Source organism: Oncorhynchus nerka, linkage group LG24, assembly GCF_034236695.1.
Source record: "Oncorhynchus nerka isolate Pitt River linkage group LG24, Oner_Uvic_2.0, whole genome shotgun sequence".
NCBI lineage: Eukaryota > Metazoa > Chordata > Actinopteri > Salmoniformes > Salmonidae > Oncorhynchus > Oncorhynchus nerka.
Window position 1 is genome coordinate 13,140,161 of NC_088419.1, and position 19,012 is coordinate 13,159,172.

At 41.3% G+C, this 19,012-nt stretch overlaps 1 protein-coding gene across 3 annotated transcripts in view; it reads right to left on the reverse strand.

Annotated features, from left to right (window-relative positions):
* The window catches only part of kif26aa (kinesin family member 26Aa), a 191,312-nt gene that overhangs the window by 46,591 nt on the left and 125,709 nt on the right, over positions 1–19,012 (reverse strand). The window contains exon 1 of one of the 3 annotated variants that reach the window (XM_065008630.1): positions 8,723–9,534. The exons of the other annotated variants lie outside the window; for them this stretch is intronic. Coding sequence (XP_064864702.1) covers positions 8,723–8,739 — 17 coding nt within the window. The 5' untranslated portion in view covers positions 8,740–9,534. Of the gene's footprint in view, positions 1–8,722; positions 9,535–19,012 lie in introns of those variants that run through there. 3 annotated transcript variants of the gene reach the window in all.

The window sequence follows — 19,012 nt, forward strand, 5'->3', positions numbered from 1 at the left end:
TCATTATATTGGCAGTGTTTGTTTAGGGGGGAGAGATGAGGGGGAGAGAGAGAAGCAGGAGAGAGAGAGAGAGAGAGAGAGAGAGAGAGAGAGAGAGAGAGAGAGAGAGAGAGAGAAAGAGAGGAGCAGGAGAGAGAGGAGTAGGAGAGCGAGAGAGAGAGAAGGAGAGAGAGGAGCAGGAGAGAAAGGAGCAGGAGAGAGAGAGGGAGAGAGAGGAAGAGAGGAGAGGGGAGAGAGGAGCAGGAGAGAGAGATACAGAGGGAGAGAGAGAGAGAGAGAGAGAGAGAGAGAGGAGCAGGAGAGGGGAGAGAGAAGCAGGAGACAGAGAGGGAGAGAGGAACAGGAGAGAGAGAGAGGGGAGAGAAGAGCAGGAGAGAGAGAGACAGGGAGAGAGGAGAAGGGAACAGGAGAGAGGAGAGGGGAGAGGGGAGAGAAGAGCAGGAGAGAGAGAGGGGGAGAGGGGGAGGAGCAGGAGAGAGGAGAGGGAGAGCGAACAAGGACATATAAGAGGGAGGGGGGCAGGAGAGGGAGAGAGAGAGAGAGGAAGAGAAGGAGGAATAAGGGGTGGTATCCACAGCATCCACCTTTGAAGACAAAGCCTTTACCTCAATCACCTTGACTGTCTGTGAAAGCCCCATCCCCTCACTATCCCCCCTACATCTACCCCATTTCCCCCTGGGCCCACTCACACAAAGCACTCCACTCTCCACAACCACAACACTGGGAAGAGACCCACCCACACTATATTACCAAGAGACTCACCCACACTATACTAACAAGAAGAGACTCACCCACACTAAATTACCAAGAAGAGACCAACCCATACCATATTACCAAGAGACCCACCCACACTATATTAACAAGAAGAGACCCACCCACACTATACTACCAAGAGACCCACCCACACTATACTAACAAGAAGAGACACACCCATGCTATACTACCAAGATACTCACCCACACTATACTACCAAGAAGAGACTCACCCACACTATACTACCAAGAAGAGACCCGCCCACACTATACTACCAAGAAGGGACCCTCTCACACTATACTACCAAGAGACTCACCCACACTATACTACCAAGAAGGGACCCTCTCACACTATACTACCAAGAGACTCACCCGCACTATACTACCAAGATACCCACCCACACTATACTACCAAGAGACCCACCCACATTAAATTACCAAGAAGAGACCTACCGATACAAAACAACCAAGAGACCATCCCAAACTATACTACCAAGACACCCACCCACATTATAATACCAAGATACCCATGCACACTATACTACCAAGAGACCCACCCACACTAAATTAGCAACAAAATACACACCCATACAATACTACCAAGAGACTCACCCACACGAAATTACCAAAATGAGACCCACCAACACTATACTACCACCAAGAAGAGACCATTCCACCATATACTACCAACAAAAGACCCACCACACTATCAGAACAGGAAGGGACCCACCCACACTATACTACCAACAACAGACCAACCATACTATAAGACCAAAAATGAACCCACCCACACTATACTACCAACAAGAGACCTACCCACACTACACTACAAAGAAGAGACCAACCATACTATATTACCAAGAAGAGACCCACAACACTAAATAAACAAGAAGAGACCAACCACACTATACTACAAAGAAGAGACCCACCCACACTATAAAACCAAGAAGAGACCCACCACACCATATTACCAAGAAGAGACCCACCACCCTACATTAACAAGAAGAGACCCACCCACAATATAAAACAAAGAAGAGACACAACACACCATATTACCAAGAAGAGACCCACCACACTAAATAAACAAGAAGAGAACAACCACACTATACTACAAAGAAGAGACCCACCCACAATATAAAACCAAGAAGAGACCCACCACACCATATTACCAAGAAGAGACCCACCACCCTACATTATCAAGAAGAGACCCACCACACTATATTAACAAGAAGAGACCCACCCACAATATAAAACAAAGAAGAGACACACCACACTATATTAACAAGAAGAGACCCACCCACAATATAAAACAAAGAAGAGACCCACCACACTATATTACCAAGAAGAGACCCACCACACTATATTATCAAGAAGAGACCCACCACACTATATTATCAAGAAGAGACCCACCACACTATATTATCAAGAAGAGACCCACCACACTATATTACCAAGAAGAGACCCACCACACTACATTATCAAGAAGAGACCCACCACACTATATTACCAAGAAGAGACCCACCACACTACATTATCAAGAAGAGACCCACCACACTATATTACCAAGAAGAGACCCACCACACTACATTATCAAGAAGAGACCCACCACACGACATTACAAAGAAGGGACCCACCCACACTATACTACCAACAAGAGACCCACCACACTATAAGACTAAGAGACCCACCCACACTATACTACAAAGATACACACCCACACTATACCACCAAGAAGAGACCCACCCACACTATGAAACCAATAAGAGACCAACCACACTATACTACCAACAAGAGACCCACCACAATATACTACTAACAAGAGACCCACCACACTATACTACTAACAAGAGACCCACCACACTATATTAACAAAAGACCCACCCACACCATACTACCAAGAGACCCACCAACACTATACCAACAAGACCCCCACCACGCTATATAAACAAGAAGAGACCCACCCACACTATATTAACAAGAAGAGACCCACCCACACTATATTAACAAGAAGAGACCCACCACACTATATTAACAAGAAGAGACCCACACACAATATAAAACAAAGAAGAGACCCACCCACAATATAAAACAAAGAAGAGACCCACCACACTATATTACCAAGAAGAGACCCACCACAATATAAAACAAAGAAGAGACCCACCCACAATATAAAACAAAGAAGAGACCCACCACACTATATTACCAAGAAGAGACCCACCACACTATATTACCAAGAAGAGACCCACCACACTATATTACCAAGAAGAGACCCACCACAATATAAAACAAAGAAGAGACCCACCACACTATACTACCAACAAGAGACCCACCACACTATAAGACTAAGAGACCCACTCACACTATACTACAAAGATACCCACCCACACTATACCACCAAGAAGAGACCCCCCCACACTATGAAACCAATAAGAAACCCACCACACTATATTACCAACAAGAGACCCACCACACTACACTACCAACAAGAGACTCACCACACTATATTAACAAAAGACCCACCCACACCATACTACCAAGAGACCCACCAACACTATACCAACAAGACCCCCACCACGCTATATAAACAAGAAGAGACCCACCCACACTATATTAACAAGAAGAGACCCACCCACACTATATTAACAAGAAGAGACCCACCACACTATATTAACAAGAAGAGACCCATCACACTGCATTACCAAGAAGAGACCCACCACACTGCATTACCAAGAAGAGACCCACCCACACTAAATGACCAAGAAGAGACCCACCACACCATATTACCAAGAAGAGACCCACCACACTCAATCACCAAGAAGAGACCCATCACACCATATTACCAAGAAGAGACACACCACACTATATTACCAAGAAGAGACCACCACACTATATTACCAAGAAGAGACCCACCACACCATATTACCAAGAAGAGACCCACCACACTCAATCACCAAGAAGAGACCCATCACACCATATTACCAAGAAGAGACCCACCACACTCAATCACCAAGAAGAGACCCATCACACTATACCACCAAGAAGAGACACACCACACTATATTACCAAGAAGAGACCACCACACTATATTACCAAGAAGAGACCACCACACTATATTAACAAGAAGAGACCCACCACACTCAATCACCAAGAAGAGACCCATCACACTATACCACCAAGAAGAGACACACCACACTATATTACCAAGAAGAGACCACCACACTATATTACCAAGAAGAGACCACCACACTATATTAACAAGAAGAGACATACCCACACTATATTAACAAGAAGAGACCCATCACACTACATTACCAAGAGACCCACCACACTAAATTAACAAGAAGAGACCCACCACACTGCATTACCAAGAAGAGACCACCACACTATATTAACAAGAAGAGACCCATCACACTATATTAACAAGAAGAGACCCATCACACTAAATCACCAAGAAGGGACCCACCCACAACATATTACCAAGAAGAGACCCACCAACACTATATTACCAAGTAGAGACCCACCCACACTATAAAACCAAGAAGCGACCCACCACACCATATTACCAAGAAGAGACCTACCACACTATATTACCAAGAAGAGACCCAACATACTATATTGCCAAGAAGAGACCCACCCACACTATAAAACCAATAAGAGACCCACCACACTCACTATATTACCAAGAGACCTACCACACTATATTACAAAGAGACCTACCACACTATATTACAAAGAAGAGACCCACCACATTATACTACCAAGAGACCCACCACACTATATTACCAAGAGACCTACCACACTATATTACCAAGAGACCCACCACATTATACTACCAAGAAGAGACCTACCACACTATATTACAAAGAAGAGACCCACCACACTATATTACAAAGAGACCCACCACACTATAAAACCAAGAAGAGACCTACCACACTATATTACAAAGAAGAGACCCACCACACTATATTTGCCAAGAAGAGACCCACCACACTATATTACCAAGAAGAGACCCACCACACTATATTACAAAGAAGAGACCCACCACACTATATTACAAAGAAGAGACCCACCACACTATATTGCCAAGAAGAGACCCACCACACTATATTACCAAGAGACCTACCACACTATATTACAAAGAGACCCACCACACTATATTACCAAGAAGAGACCCACCACACTATATTACCAAGAAGAGACCCACCACACTATATTACAAAGAAGAGACCCACCACACTATATTGCCAAGAAGAGACCCACCACACTATATTACCAAGAGACCCACCACATTATACTACCAAGAAGAGACCCACCACACTATATTACCAAGAAGAGACCCACCACACTATATTACCAAGAGACCCACCACACTATATTACCAAGAAGATACCCACCACACTATATTACCAAGATACCCACCACACTATATTACTAAGAAGAGACCCACCACACTATACCACCAAAGAGACCCACCACACTATATTACCAAGAAGAGACCCACCACACTATATTACCAATATACCCACCACACTATATTACCAAGAGACCCACCCACAATATAAAACCAAGAAGAGACCCACCACACTATATTACCAAGAAGAGACCCACCACACTATATTACCAAGATACCCACCACACTATATTACTAAGAAGAGACCCACCACACTATACCACCAAAGAGACCCACCACACTATATTACCAAGAAGAGACCCACCACACTATATTACCAAGATACCCACCCACACTATATTACCAAGAGACCCACCCACACTATACTACCAGGGGCCCACCCACACTATACTACCAGGGGCCTACTCAAAAGGGTGCAAATGTTACAGAACTTTCAGATGTAATTATATTATGTAGAATTGACATGCTTCATTGACACCTTATTTGAAAACTCCTTATTAATATTAATGATCTTGAATCCAATTTGTTATGAAGCTTGTTGTTACGACTGGTTTCCTAAAGGTGTTACGACTGGTTTCCTAAAGGTGTTACGACTGGTTTCCTAAAGGTGTTATGACTGGTTCTATAAAGGTGTTATGGCTGGTTTCATAAAGGTGTTATGACTGGTTCTATAAAGGTGTTATGGCTGGTTTCATAAAGGTGTTATGACTGGTTTCATAAAGGTGTTATGGCCAGTTTCATAAAGGTGTTATGACTGGTTTCATAAAGGTGTTATGACTGGTTTCATAAAGGTGTTATGGCCAGTTTCCTAAAGGTGTTACGACTGGTTTCCTAAAGGTGTTATGACTGGTTCTATAAAGGTGTTATGGCTGGTTTCATAAAGGTGTTCCGACTGGTTTCATAAAGGTGTTATGGCTGGTTTCATAAAGGTGTTATGGCTGGTTTCATAAAGGTGTTATGACTGGTTTCATAAAGGTGTTATGACTGGTTTCATAAAGGTGTTATGGCTGGTTTCATAAAGGTGTTATGGCTGGTTTCATAAAGGTGTTATGACTGGTTTCATAAAGGTGTTATGACTGGTTTCATAAAGGTGTTATGACTGGTTTCATAAAGGTGTTATGACTGGTTTCATGGTGTTATGACTGGTTTCATAAAGGTGTTATGGCCAGTTTCATAAAGGTGTTCCGACTGGTTTCATAAAGGTGTTATGACTGGTATCATAAAGGTGTTATGACTGGTTTCATAAAGGTGTTATGACTGGTATCATGTGTTATGACTGGTTTCATAAAGGTGTTATGACTGGTATCATAAAGGTGTTATGGCTGGTTTCATAAAGGTGTTATGACTGGTATCATAAAGGTGTTATGACTGGTTTCATAAAGGTGTTATGACTGGTATCATGTGTTATGACTGGTTTCATAAAGGTGTTATGACTGGTATCATAAAGGTGTTATGGCTGGTTTCATAAAGGTGTTATGACTGGTTTCATAAAGGTGTTATGGCTGGTTTCATAAAGGTGTTCCGACTGGTTTCATAAAGGTGTTATGGCTGGTTTCATAAAGGTGTTATGGCTGGTTTCATAAAGGTGTTATGGCTGGTTTCATGGTGTTATGACTGGTTTCATAAAGGTGTTATGGCTGGTTTCATAAAGGTGTTATGGCTGGTTTCATAAAGGTGTTATGGCTGGTTTCATAAAGGTGTTATGACTGGTTTCATGGTGTTATGACTGGTTTCATAAAGGTGTTACGACTGGTTTCATAAAGGTGTTATGGCTGGTTTCATAAAGGTGTTATGGCTGGTTTCATAAAGGTGTTATGGCTGGTTTCATAAAGGTGTTATGACTGGTTTCATGGTGTTATGACTGGTTTCATGGTGTTATGACTGGTATCATGTGTTATGAATGCCTTATACACCCCCCCCCTATTGTAAAGTGTTACCAATGCTTCTCTGTCATGTAGGATCAAGAATCATATCAGTTCTATTCATCACGTTTCTATTTGCAACAGACAGAGTTTCACCTCAATGATACAGAATGTCAGATAGAAATACATGATGTAGACCATCTCTGTCATGTAGGATCGAGAATCATATCAGCTCTATTCGAATCATATCAGCTCTATTCGTTACGTTTTGAGATGAGAGAGCACGCAGCATGTGCCAGACTGTGGGGTGTGTCAGCAGACCAGGCAGCTCCTCGAAGGGCCTTTTTCTCATTCTGGTCTCTATTCTCTCCTCGGGAAAGTGGTTGAGTGGCTGAGGAGAGTGTCAATTTGTTTAGTGGGTGAACGGAAGAGTCCTCCCCACCTCGATAGCCACGTTTCATGGAGGATAGTCGTGCGTGTCCTACCTGAGTCCTTCACGGAAGAGTTTTGATATCTGCCACACCCCCTTTGAAGCAATTGTTGTTTTCTCAAAGGAGAAAAGCATGCAAACATTTAAAAAAAATGATATGCTACTTATCCTTTTACTTATCTATAAAATCTCTTGTAGAACTAACAAGTGCATTTTCATCCACGTTGCTTCTTCCTCGCCACCTCTCCTCGATTACCTTTGACATTTTTCAAGATAAGGCACGATTGGAAGGAGGAGAGAGAAGACAGGGGTTGAGCAAATCCAATTGAGAAAAGGCCAATGACTCAGCCACTATCAATACCACGTGTCCTCGCCCCTGTGGGATCATATGCAGGTTCCCTTAGGTACAGATCTAGGATCAGCTTCCCCTTTCCCAATCCTAAACCATTAGTGGGGAAAATGCTAAACTGACCCAAGATCAGGGTCTAGGGGCAACTTCACCCTGCTCCCGATCACTCAACACAGAGGTATCCCCATTGGCTAATTGAGATGTCTGTCTCAGCTACAGCCCCTCCCTACACATGTAATTCGGCTCGAGGTAGGAGAGGTCCACTGAACCTCAGATCTAGGATTGGATTACCTTATTCTACAATTCAAACCATAACCAATTGGAGGATGAAAAATATCTGATGTTGTGTCAGCGGTTAGGGGTTAGTAACTTCTATCTTCACTCCTGTTGCTCGGCTGTGTTAGCAGAGCATGGCATAAGCGAGGAGACTCACTTGGGTGGTTACACCAAGACACGCCCACCCGTTCAACCCTTCTTCCCTACTACCCTACATTGAGACGTGCTAGTCGTAAACATAGTGTAGTCAGCAAAGTACAGAGGGGTGGAATGCTTTAAGGTGGATAAGAGTTAAGAGTATGACCCCCCCCCCCACCCAAAGAGAGAGAGTGTAGTAGGGGTCAAACTTCAGAAAGTGATCTCTCAATGATAAGTATGAAGAGGCAGGCTTAGGCCAGGGGGCTAGGCAGAGCTTTTTGAGCATAGAACGAGGGTAAAGTAAACCATTTTGGAGCGCAAAACTGCCCATCACAAAAATTGTCAGAGTGTCAACATTGATAGTTTGAATTTCCCATCATTCATAATGTACTATCATAACAACATGAGAATATGAGGATGGAAATGAAATACAAAGTGAAAAAAAAAAAATGAAATCGAAGTAAATAAGTAAATATTCGCAAGAGACAGAACCACAGTACTCACAGTTCTCTCCAATCCATTATCTACTCTGAGTTCCTAGCCACAAATTGTAGACGTGACGATACTTGTGCTTTCTCATAATCATCACAGTATAGAGCCGGTGTATTCCATAGTCCCGACGAGCGAGGACTGTTCAGGAGGGGTGGGATAGTTTTTAATGAGGGGGGAGGAGAAATGATTACGCTCCAAACGGAGAGGGAGTTGTGGAAACCGGTGAAGTTGGAAGAGGTGGGGCTGACGCATGGCAACGGGTGTCAGTGGTGGCAAACGTGGCTGAGAGTACAGCGGTCCCGGTGAGGGGGAAGAGGGTCCGCCAAAGTTTTAGGTGATTTTAGCTGATTGAGGAAAGAGTAGAATACGGTTTGGTGCAACCTTGAGACCGATCATCTTTTTTTCCCCCCAATAGTCACCTTTGCGCAGTGTGATGACAATGTGCTCAGGCCAGTAAAATCCTCCCAGGTACAGAAACGCAGTCCAGAAAGTAGAAGTGCCTCCTCTCAGTTTGTTCCTGGATTACAAACGTTTTGCAGTTCTGTCACCACAGCTCTACAGACAAACATCTGGTCTTTCCCTTTTCCATTCTTTCTCCTCTGGTCTTATATTAACACCTTCCCTTTTTGTTCCCCTTCTTCGCTGCGATCTTCTTCTCCAAGTGTAAACTCCCAACACACACCTTCCAATAGCGCTCTCTCTCTATTGCGGTTTTCCTCTCCCTCTCTTGCTCCATCTAAGCACTCCTGCCTGCCTTCTCTCAATCCCTATTCACTCATTAACCACTCCCTCTTCCTCTTTTTCACCCCTCTCTCTCTCTCTCTCTCTCTCTCTCTCTCGCTCTGGTAACCCTTCAGTCTCCACCTCTGCAGCGCTCTCACGCTTCGCCGTTCCGTTCCTCCTCTCTCTCCTGCCAGTAAGGCACTGGGAGACGGTGCAACTCCAGGAGAGGGATGAACGGAAAAGAGGGAAAGAAACGAGAGAAAACCCACTGGGAGGTGGGGAAAGAGTACATTCCTGCTCCCGCTGTTGCTGGGAAACAATGGCAGTAGTCCAAGCGTTCCTCCTCTCTTCTCCCCTCTCTAGTCTTTCCCTCCCTCTGTCTCGCTCACCTTCCCCCCTCTCTCATGCACTCACTCTTCCTCTTCAGCCCAGCCTCTTCTCCACCCCTTCCTGCAGTGTCGGTACACAGCTGCTGTGAAAACTGCTGGTGATCGTCTGCGTGCTCCTCAGACACACTGCATGAATACTTCCTGAGATGACAGAAGCCCCGTTCCCATTCAACCCAGACTTCAAAGACATTTGGTTAGTGGGTGTATGCGTGTGTTCACATGTATGTGTATGAGTATGTGTGTGCCCACATGAACTGTACTTGTGCACATGAGTGAGTGAGTGAGTGAGTGAGTGAGTGAGTGAGTGAGTGAGTGAGTGAGTGAGTGAGTGAGTGAGTGAGTGAGTGATGTGGTTGTATGTACCTTTTATATCTTTCAGTGTATCACTGACATAAAACAACAGATTATCAAGAGGACGATACAACATTAGGTCAGAAAGACAGGTCAGAGACAGTTAATGAGGGGTTTATATAGAGAGGTCAGAGACAGTTAATCAAAGGTTTATATAGACAGGTCAGAGACAGTTAATCAGGGGTTTATATAGACAGGTCAGAGACAGTTAATCAGGGGTTTATATAGACAGGTCAGAGACAGTTAATCAGGGGTTTATATAGACAGGTCAGAGACAGTTAATCAGGGGTTTATATAGACAGGTCAGAGACAGTTAATCAAGGGTTTATATAGACAGGTCAGAGACAGTTAATCAAGGGTTTATATAGACAGGTCAGAGACAGTTAATCAGGGGTTTATATAGACAGGTCAGAGACAGTTAATGAGGGGTTTATATAGAGAGGTCAGAGACAGTTAATCAAGGGTTTATATAGAGAGGTCAGAGACAGTTAATCAGGGGTTTATATAGAGAGGTCAGAGACAGTTAATCAAGGGTTTATATAGACAGGTCAGAGACAGTTAATCAGGGGTGTATATAGAGAGGTCAGAGACAGTTAATCAAGGGTTTATATAGACAGGTCAGAGACAGTTAATCAGGGGTGTATATAGAGAGGTCAGAGACAGTTAATCAAGGGTTTATATAGAGAGGTCAGAGACAGTTAATCAGGGGTTTATATAGACAGGTCAGAGGTAGTTAATCAAGGGTTTATATAGACAGGTCAGAGACAGTTAATCAGGGGTGTATATAGACAGGTCAGAGACAGTTAATCAGGGGTGTATATAGACAGGTCAGATACAGTTAATCAAGGGTTTATATAGACAGGTCAGAGACAGTTAATCAGGGGTTTATATAGAGAGGTCAGAGACAGTTAATCAAGGGTTTATATAGACAGGTCAGAGACAGTTAATCAAGGGTTTATATAGAGAGGTCAGAGACAGTTAATCAAGGGTTTATATAGACAGGTCAGAGACAGTTAATCAGGGGTTTATATAGAGGGGTCAGAGACAGTTAATCAAGGGTGTATATAGACAGGTCAGAGACAGTTAATCAAAGGTTTATATAGACAGATCATAGACAGTTAATCAGGGGTTTATATAGAGAGGTCAGAGACAGTTAATCGAGGGTTTATATAGACAGGTCAGAGGTAGTTAATCAAGGGTTTATATAGACAGGTCAGAGACAGTTAATCAAGGGTTTATATAGAGAGGTCAGAGACATTTAATCAAGGGTTTATATAGACAGGTCAGAGACAGTTAATCAAGGGTTTATATAGACAGGTCAGAGACAGTTAATCAAGGGTTTATATAGACAGGTCAGAGACAGTTAATCAAGGGTTTATATAGACAGGTCAGAGACAGTTAATCAAGGGTTTATATAGAGAGGTCAGAGACAGTTAATCAAGGGTTTATATAGACAGGTCAGAGACAGTTAATCAAGGGTTTATATAGAGAGGTCAGAGACAGTTAATCAAGGGTTTATATAGACAGGTCAGAGACAGTTAATCAGGGGTTTATATAGACAGGTCAGAGACAATTAATCAAGGGTGTATATAGACAGGTCAGAGACAGTTAATCAAAGGTTTATATAGACAGATCATAGACAGTTAATCAAGGGTTTATATAGACAGGTCAGAGACAGTTAATCAAGGGTTTATATAGAGAGGTCAGAGACAGTTAATCAAGGGTGTATATAGACAGGTCAGAGACAGTTAATCAAAGGTTTATATAGACAGATCATAGACAGTTAATCAGGGGTTTATATAGACAGGTCAGAGACAGTTAATCAGGGGTGTATATAGACAGGTCAGAGACAGTTAATCAGGGGTGTATATAGACAGGTCAGAGACAGTTAATCAAGGGTTTATATAGACAGGTCAGAGACAGTTAATCAGGGGTGTATATAGAGAGGTCAGAGACAGTTAATCAAGGGTTTATATAGACAGGTCAGAGGAAGTTAATCAGGGGTGTATATAGAGAGGTCAGAGACAGTTAATCAAGGGTTTATATAGAGAGGTCAGAGACAGTTAATCAGGGGTTTATATAGACAGGTCAGAGGTAGTTAATCAAGGGTTTATATAGACAGGTCAGAGACAGTTAATCAGGGGTGTATATAGACAGGTCAGAGACAGTTAATCAGGGGTGTATATAGACAGGTCAGATACAGTTAATCAAGGGTGTATATAGACAGGTCAGAGACAGTTAATCAAAGGTTTATATAGACAGATCATAGACAGTTAATCAGGGGTTTATATAGACAGGTCAGAGACAGTTAATCAGGGGTGTATATAGACAGGTCAGAGACAGTTAATCAGGGGTGTATATAGACAGGTCAGAGACAGTTAATCAAGGGTTTATATAGACAGGTCAGAGACAGTTAATCAGGGGTGTATATAGAGAGGTCAGAGACAGTTAATCAAGGGTTTATATAGACAGGTCAGAGGAAGTTAATCAGGGGTGTATATAGAGAGGTCAGAGACAGTTAATCAAGGGTTTATATAGAGAGGTCAGAGACAGTTAATCAGGGGTTTATATAGACAGGTCAGAGGTAGTTAATCAAGGGTTTATATAGACAGGTCAGAGACAGTTAATCAGGGGTGTATATAGACAGGTCAGAGACAGTTAATCAGGGGTGTATATAGACAGGTCAGATACAGTTAATCAAGGGTTTATATAGACAGGTCAGAGACAGTTAATCAAGGGTTTATATAGACAGGGTTTATATAGAGAGGTCAGAGACAGTTAATCAAGGGTTTATATAGACAGGTCAGAGACAGTTAATCAAGGGTTTATATAGACAGGTCAGAGACAGTTAATCAAGGGTTTATATAGACAGGTCAGAGACAGTTAATCAAGGGTTTATATAGACAGGTCAGAGACAGTTAATCAAGGGTTTATATAGAGAGGTCAGAGACAGTTAATCAAGGGTTTATATAGACAGGTCAGAGACAGTTAATCAGGGGTTTATATAGAGAGGTCAGAGACAGTTAATCAAGGGTGTATATAGACAGGTCAGAGACAGTTAATCAAAGGTTTATATAGACAGATCATAGACAGTTAATCAGGGGTTTATATAGAGAGGTCAGAGACAGTTAATCGAGGGTTTATATAGACAGGTCAGAGGTAGTTAATCAAGGGTTTATATAGACAGGTCAGAGACAGTTAATCAAGGGTTTATATAGAGAGGTCAGAGACAGTTAATCAAGGGTTTATATAGACAGGTCAGAGACAGTTAATCAAGGGTTTATATAGACAGGTCAGAGCCAGTTAATCAAGGGTTTATATAGACAGGTCAGAGACAGTTAATCAAGGGTTTATATAGAGAGGTCAGAGACAGTTAATCAAGGGTTTATATAGACAGGTCAGAGACAGTTAATCAAGGGTTTATATAGAGAGGTCAGAGACAGTTAATCAAGGGTTTATATAGACAGGTCAGAGACAGTTAATCAGGGGTTTATATAGACAGGTCAGAGACAATTAATCAAGGGTGTATATAGACAGGTCAGAGACAGTTAATCAAAGGTTTATATAGACAGATCATAGACAGTTAATCAAGGGTTTATATAGACAGGTCAGAGACAGTTAATCAAGGGTTTATATAGAGAGGTCAGAGACAGTTAATCAAGGGTGTATATAGACAGGTCAGAGACAGTTAATCAAAGGTTTATATAGACAGATCATAGACAGTTAATCAGGGGTTTATATAGAGAGGTCAGAGACAGTTAATCAAGGGTTTATATAGACAGGTCAGAGACAGTTAATCAGGGGTTTATATAGACAGGTCAGAGACAGTTAATGAGGGGTTTATATAGAGAGGTCAGAGACAGTTAATCAAGGGTTTATATAGAGAGGTCAGAGACAGTTAATCAGGGGTTTATATAGAGAGGTCAGAGACAGTTAATCAAGGGTTTATATAGACAGGTCAGAGACAGTTAATCAGGGGTGTATATAGAGAGGTCAGAGACAGTTAATCAAGGGTTTATATAGACAGGTCAGAGACAGTTAATCAGGGGTGTATATAGAGAGGTCAGAGACAGTTAATCAAGGGTTTATATAGAGAGGTCAGAGACAGTTAATCAGGGGTTTATATAGACAGGTCAGAGGTAGTTAATCAAGGGTTTATATAGACAGGTCAGAGACAGTTAATCAGGGGTGTATATAGACAGGTCAGAGACAGTTAATCAGGGGTGTATATAGACAGGTCAGATACAGTTAATCAAGGGTTTATATAGACAGGTCAGAGACAGTTAATCAGGGGTTTATATAGAGAGGTCAGAGACAGTTAATCAAGGGTTTATATAGACAGGTCAGAGACAGTTAATCAAGGGTTTATATAGAGAGGTCAGAGACAGTTAATCAAGGGTTTATATAGACAGGTCAGAGACAGTTAATCAGGGGTTTATATAGAGGGGTCAGAGACAGTTAATCAAGGGTGTATATAGACAGGTCAGAGACAGTTAATCAAAGGTTTATATAGACAGATCATAGACAGTTAATCAGGGGTTTATATAGAGAGGTCAGAGACAGTTAATCGAGGGTTTATATAGACAGGTCAGAGGTAGTTAATCAAGGGTTTATATAGACAGGTCAGAGACAGTTAATCAAGGGTTTATATAGAGAGGTCAGAGACATTTAATCAAGGGTTTATATAGACAGGTCAGAGACAGTTAATCAAGGGTTTATATAGACAGGTCAGAGACAGTTAATCAAGGGTTTATATAGACAGGTCAGAGACAGTTAATCAAGGGTTTATATAGACAGGTCAGAGACAGTTAATCAAGGGTTTATATAGACAGGTCAGAGACAGTTAATCAAGGGTTTATATAGACAGGTCAGAGACAGTTAATCAGGGGTTTATATAGACAGGTCAGAGACAGTTAATGAGGGGTTTATATAGAGAGGTCAGAGACAGTTAATCAAGGGTTTATATAGAGAGGTCAGAGACAGTTAATCAGGGGTTTATATAGAGAGGTCAGAGACAGTTAATCAAGGGTTTATATAGACAGGTCAGAGACAGTTAATCAGGGGTGTATATAGAGAGGTCAGAGACAGTTAATCAAGGGTTTATATAGACAGGTCAGAGACAGTTAATCAGGGGTGTATATAGAGAGGTCAGAGACAGTTAATCAAGGGTTTATATAGAGAGGTCAGAGACAGTTAATCAGGGGTTTATATAGACAGGTCAGAGGTAGTTAATCAAGGGTTTATATAGAGAGGTCAGAGACATTTAATCAAGGGTTTATATAGACAGGTCAGAGACAGTTAATCAAAGGTTTATATAGACAGATCATAGACAGTTAATCAGGGGTTTATATAGAGAGGTCAGAGACAGTTAATCAAGGGTTTATATAGACAGGTCAGAGACAGTTAATCAGGGGTTTATATAGACAGGTCAGAGACAATTAATCAAGGGTGTATATAGACAGGTCAGAGACAGTTAATCAAAGGTTTATATAGACAGATCATAGACAGTTAATCAAGGGTTTATATAGACAGGTCAGAGACAGTTAATCAAGGGTTTATATAGAGAGGTCAGAGACAGTTAATCAAGGGTGTATATAGACAGGTCAGAGACAGTTAATCAAAGGTTTATATAGACAGATCATAGACAGTTAATCAGGGGTTTATATGGACAGGTAAGAGACAGTTAATCAGGGGTGTATATAGACAGGTCAGAGACAGTTAATCAGGGGTGTATATAGACAGGTCAGAGACAGTTAATCAAGGGTTTATATAGACAGGTCAGAGACAGTTAATCAGGGGTGTATATAGAGAGGTCAGAGACAGTTAATCAAGGGTTTATATAGACAGGTCAGAGACAGTTAATCAGGGGTGTATATAGAGAGGTCAGAGACAGTTAATCAAGGGTTTATATAGAGAGGTCAGAGACAGTTAATCAGGGGTTTATATAGACAGGTCAGAGGTAGTTAATCAAGGGTTTATATAGACAGGTCAGAGACAGTTAATCAGGGGTGTATATAGACAGGTCAGAGACAGTTAATCAGGGGTGTATATAGACAGGTCAGATACAGTTAATCAAGGGTTTATATAGACAGGTCAGAGACAGTTAATCAGGGGTTTATATAGAGAGGTCAGAGACAGTTAATCAAGGGTTTATATAGACAGGTCAGAGACAGTTAATCAAGGGTTTATATAGACAGGTCAGAGACAGTTAATCAAGGGTTTATATAGACAGGTCAGAGACAGTTAATCAAGGGTTTATATAGACAGGTCAGAGACAGTTAATCAAGGGTTTATATAGAGGTCAGAGACAGTTAATCAAGGGTTTATATAGACAGGTCAGAGACAGTTAATCAGGGGTTTATATAGAGAGGTCAGAGACAGTTAATCAAGGGTGTATATAGACAGGTCAGAGACAGTTAATCAAAGGTTTATATAGACAGATCATAGACAGTTAATCAGGGGTTTATATAGAGAGGTCAGAGACAGTTAATCGAGGGTTTATATAGACAGGTCAGAGGTAGTTAATCAAGGGTTTATATAGACAGGTCAGAGACAGTTAATCAAGGGTTTATATAGAGAGGTCAGAGACAGTTAATCAAGGGTTTATATAGACAGGTCAGAGACAGTTAATCAAGGGTTTATATAGAGAGGTCAGAGACAGTTAATCAAGGGTTTATATAGACAGGTCAGAGACAGTTAATCAAGGGTTTATATAGAGAGGTCAGAGACAGTTAATCAAGGGTTTATATAGACAGGTCAGAGACAGTTAATCAAGGGTTTATATAGAGAGGTCAGAGACAGTTAATCAGGGGTTTATATAGACAGGTCAGAGACAATTAATCAAGGGTGTATATAGACAGGTCAGAGACAGTTAATCAAAGGTTTATATAGACAGATCATAGACAGTTAATCAGGGGTTTATATAGAGAGGTCAGAGACAGTTAATCGAGGGTTTATATAGAGAGGTCAGAGACAGTTAATCAAGGGTTTATATAGAGAGGTCAGAGACAGTTAATCAAGGGTTTATATAGACAGGTCAGAGGTAGTTAATCAAGGGTTTATATAGACAGGTCAGAGACAGTTAATCGAGGGTTTATATAGACAGGTCAGAGACAGTTAATCAAGGGTTTATATAGACAGGTCAGAGACAGTTAATCAAGGGTTTATATAGACAGGTCAGAGACAGTTAATCAAGGGTTTATATAGAGAGGTCAGAGACAGTTAATCAAGGGTTTATATAGACAGGTCAGAGACAGTTAATCAGGGGTTTATATAGAGAGGTCAGAGACATTTAATCAAGGGTTTATATAGACAGGTCAGAGACAGTTAATCAAGGGTTTATATAGACAGGTCAGAGACAGTTAATCAAGGGTTTATATAGACAGGTCAGAGACAGTTAATCAAGGGTTTATATAGACAGGTCAGAGACAGTTAATCAAGGGTTTATATAGAGAGGTCAGAGACAGTTAATCAAGGGTTTATATAGACAGGTCAGAGACAGTTAATCAAGGGTTTATATAGAGAGGTCAGAGACAGTTAATCAAGGGTTTATATAGACAGGTCAGAGACAGTTAATCAGGGGGTTTATATAGACAGGTCAGAGACAATTAATCAAGGGTGTAAATAGACAGGTCAGAGACAGTTAATCAAAGGTTTATATAGACAGATCATAGACAGTTAATCAAGGGTTTATATAGACAGGTCAGAGACAGTTAATCAAGGGTTTATATAGAGAGGTCAGAGACAGTTAATCAAGGGTGTATATAGACAGGTCAGAGACAGTTAATCAAAGGTTTATATAGACAGATCATAGACAGTTAATCAGGGGTTTATATAGACAGGTCAGAGACAGTTAATCAGGGGTGTATATAGACAGGTCAGAGACAGTTAATCAGGGGTGTATATAGACAGGTCAGAGACAGTTAATCAAGGGTTTATATAGACAGGTCAGAGACAGTAAATCAGGGGTGTATATAGAGAGGTCAGAGACAGTTAATCAAGGGTTTATATAGACAGGTCAGAGACAGTTAATCAGGGGTGTATATAGAGAGGTCAGAGACAGTTAATCAAGGGTTTATATAGAGAGGTCAGAGACAGTTAATCAGGGGTTTATATAGACAGGTCAGAGGTAGTTAATCAAGGGTTTATATAGACAGGTCAGAGACAGTTAATCAGGGGTGTATATAGACAGGTCAGACACAGTTAATCAGGGGTGTATATAGACAGGTCAGATACAGTTAATCAAGGGTTTATATAGACAGGTCAGAGACAGTTAATCAGGGGTTTATATAGAGAGGTCAGAGACAGTTAATCAAGGGTTTATATAGACAGGTCAGAGACAGTTAATCAAGGGTTTATATAGACAGGTCAGAGACAGTTAATCAAGGGTTTATATAGACAGGTCAGAGACAGTTAATCAAGGGTTTATATAGACAGGTCAGAGACAGTTAATCAAGGGTTTATATAGAGAGGTCAGAGACAGTTAATCAGGGGTTTATATAGACAGGTCAGAGACAATTAATCAAGGGTGTATATAGACAGGTCAGAGACAGTTAATCAAAGGTTTATATAGACAGATCATAGACAGTTAATCAAGGGTTTATATAGACAGGTCAGAGACAGTTAATCAAGGGTTTATATAGAGAGGTCAGAGACAGTTAATCAAGGGTGTATATAGACAGGTCAGAGACAGTTAATCAAAGGTTTATATAGACAGATCATAGACAGTTAATCAGGGGTTTATATAGACAGGTCAGAGACAGTTAATCAGGGGTGTATATAGACAGGTCAGAGACAGTTAATCAGGGGTGTATATAGACAGGTCAGAGACAGTTAATCA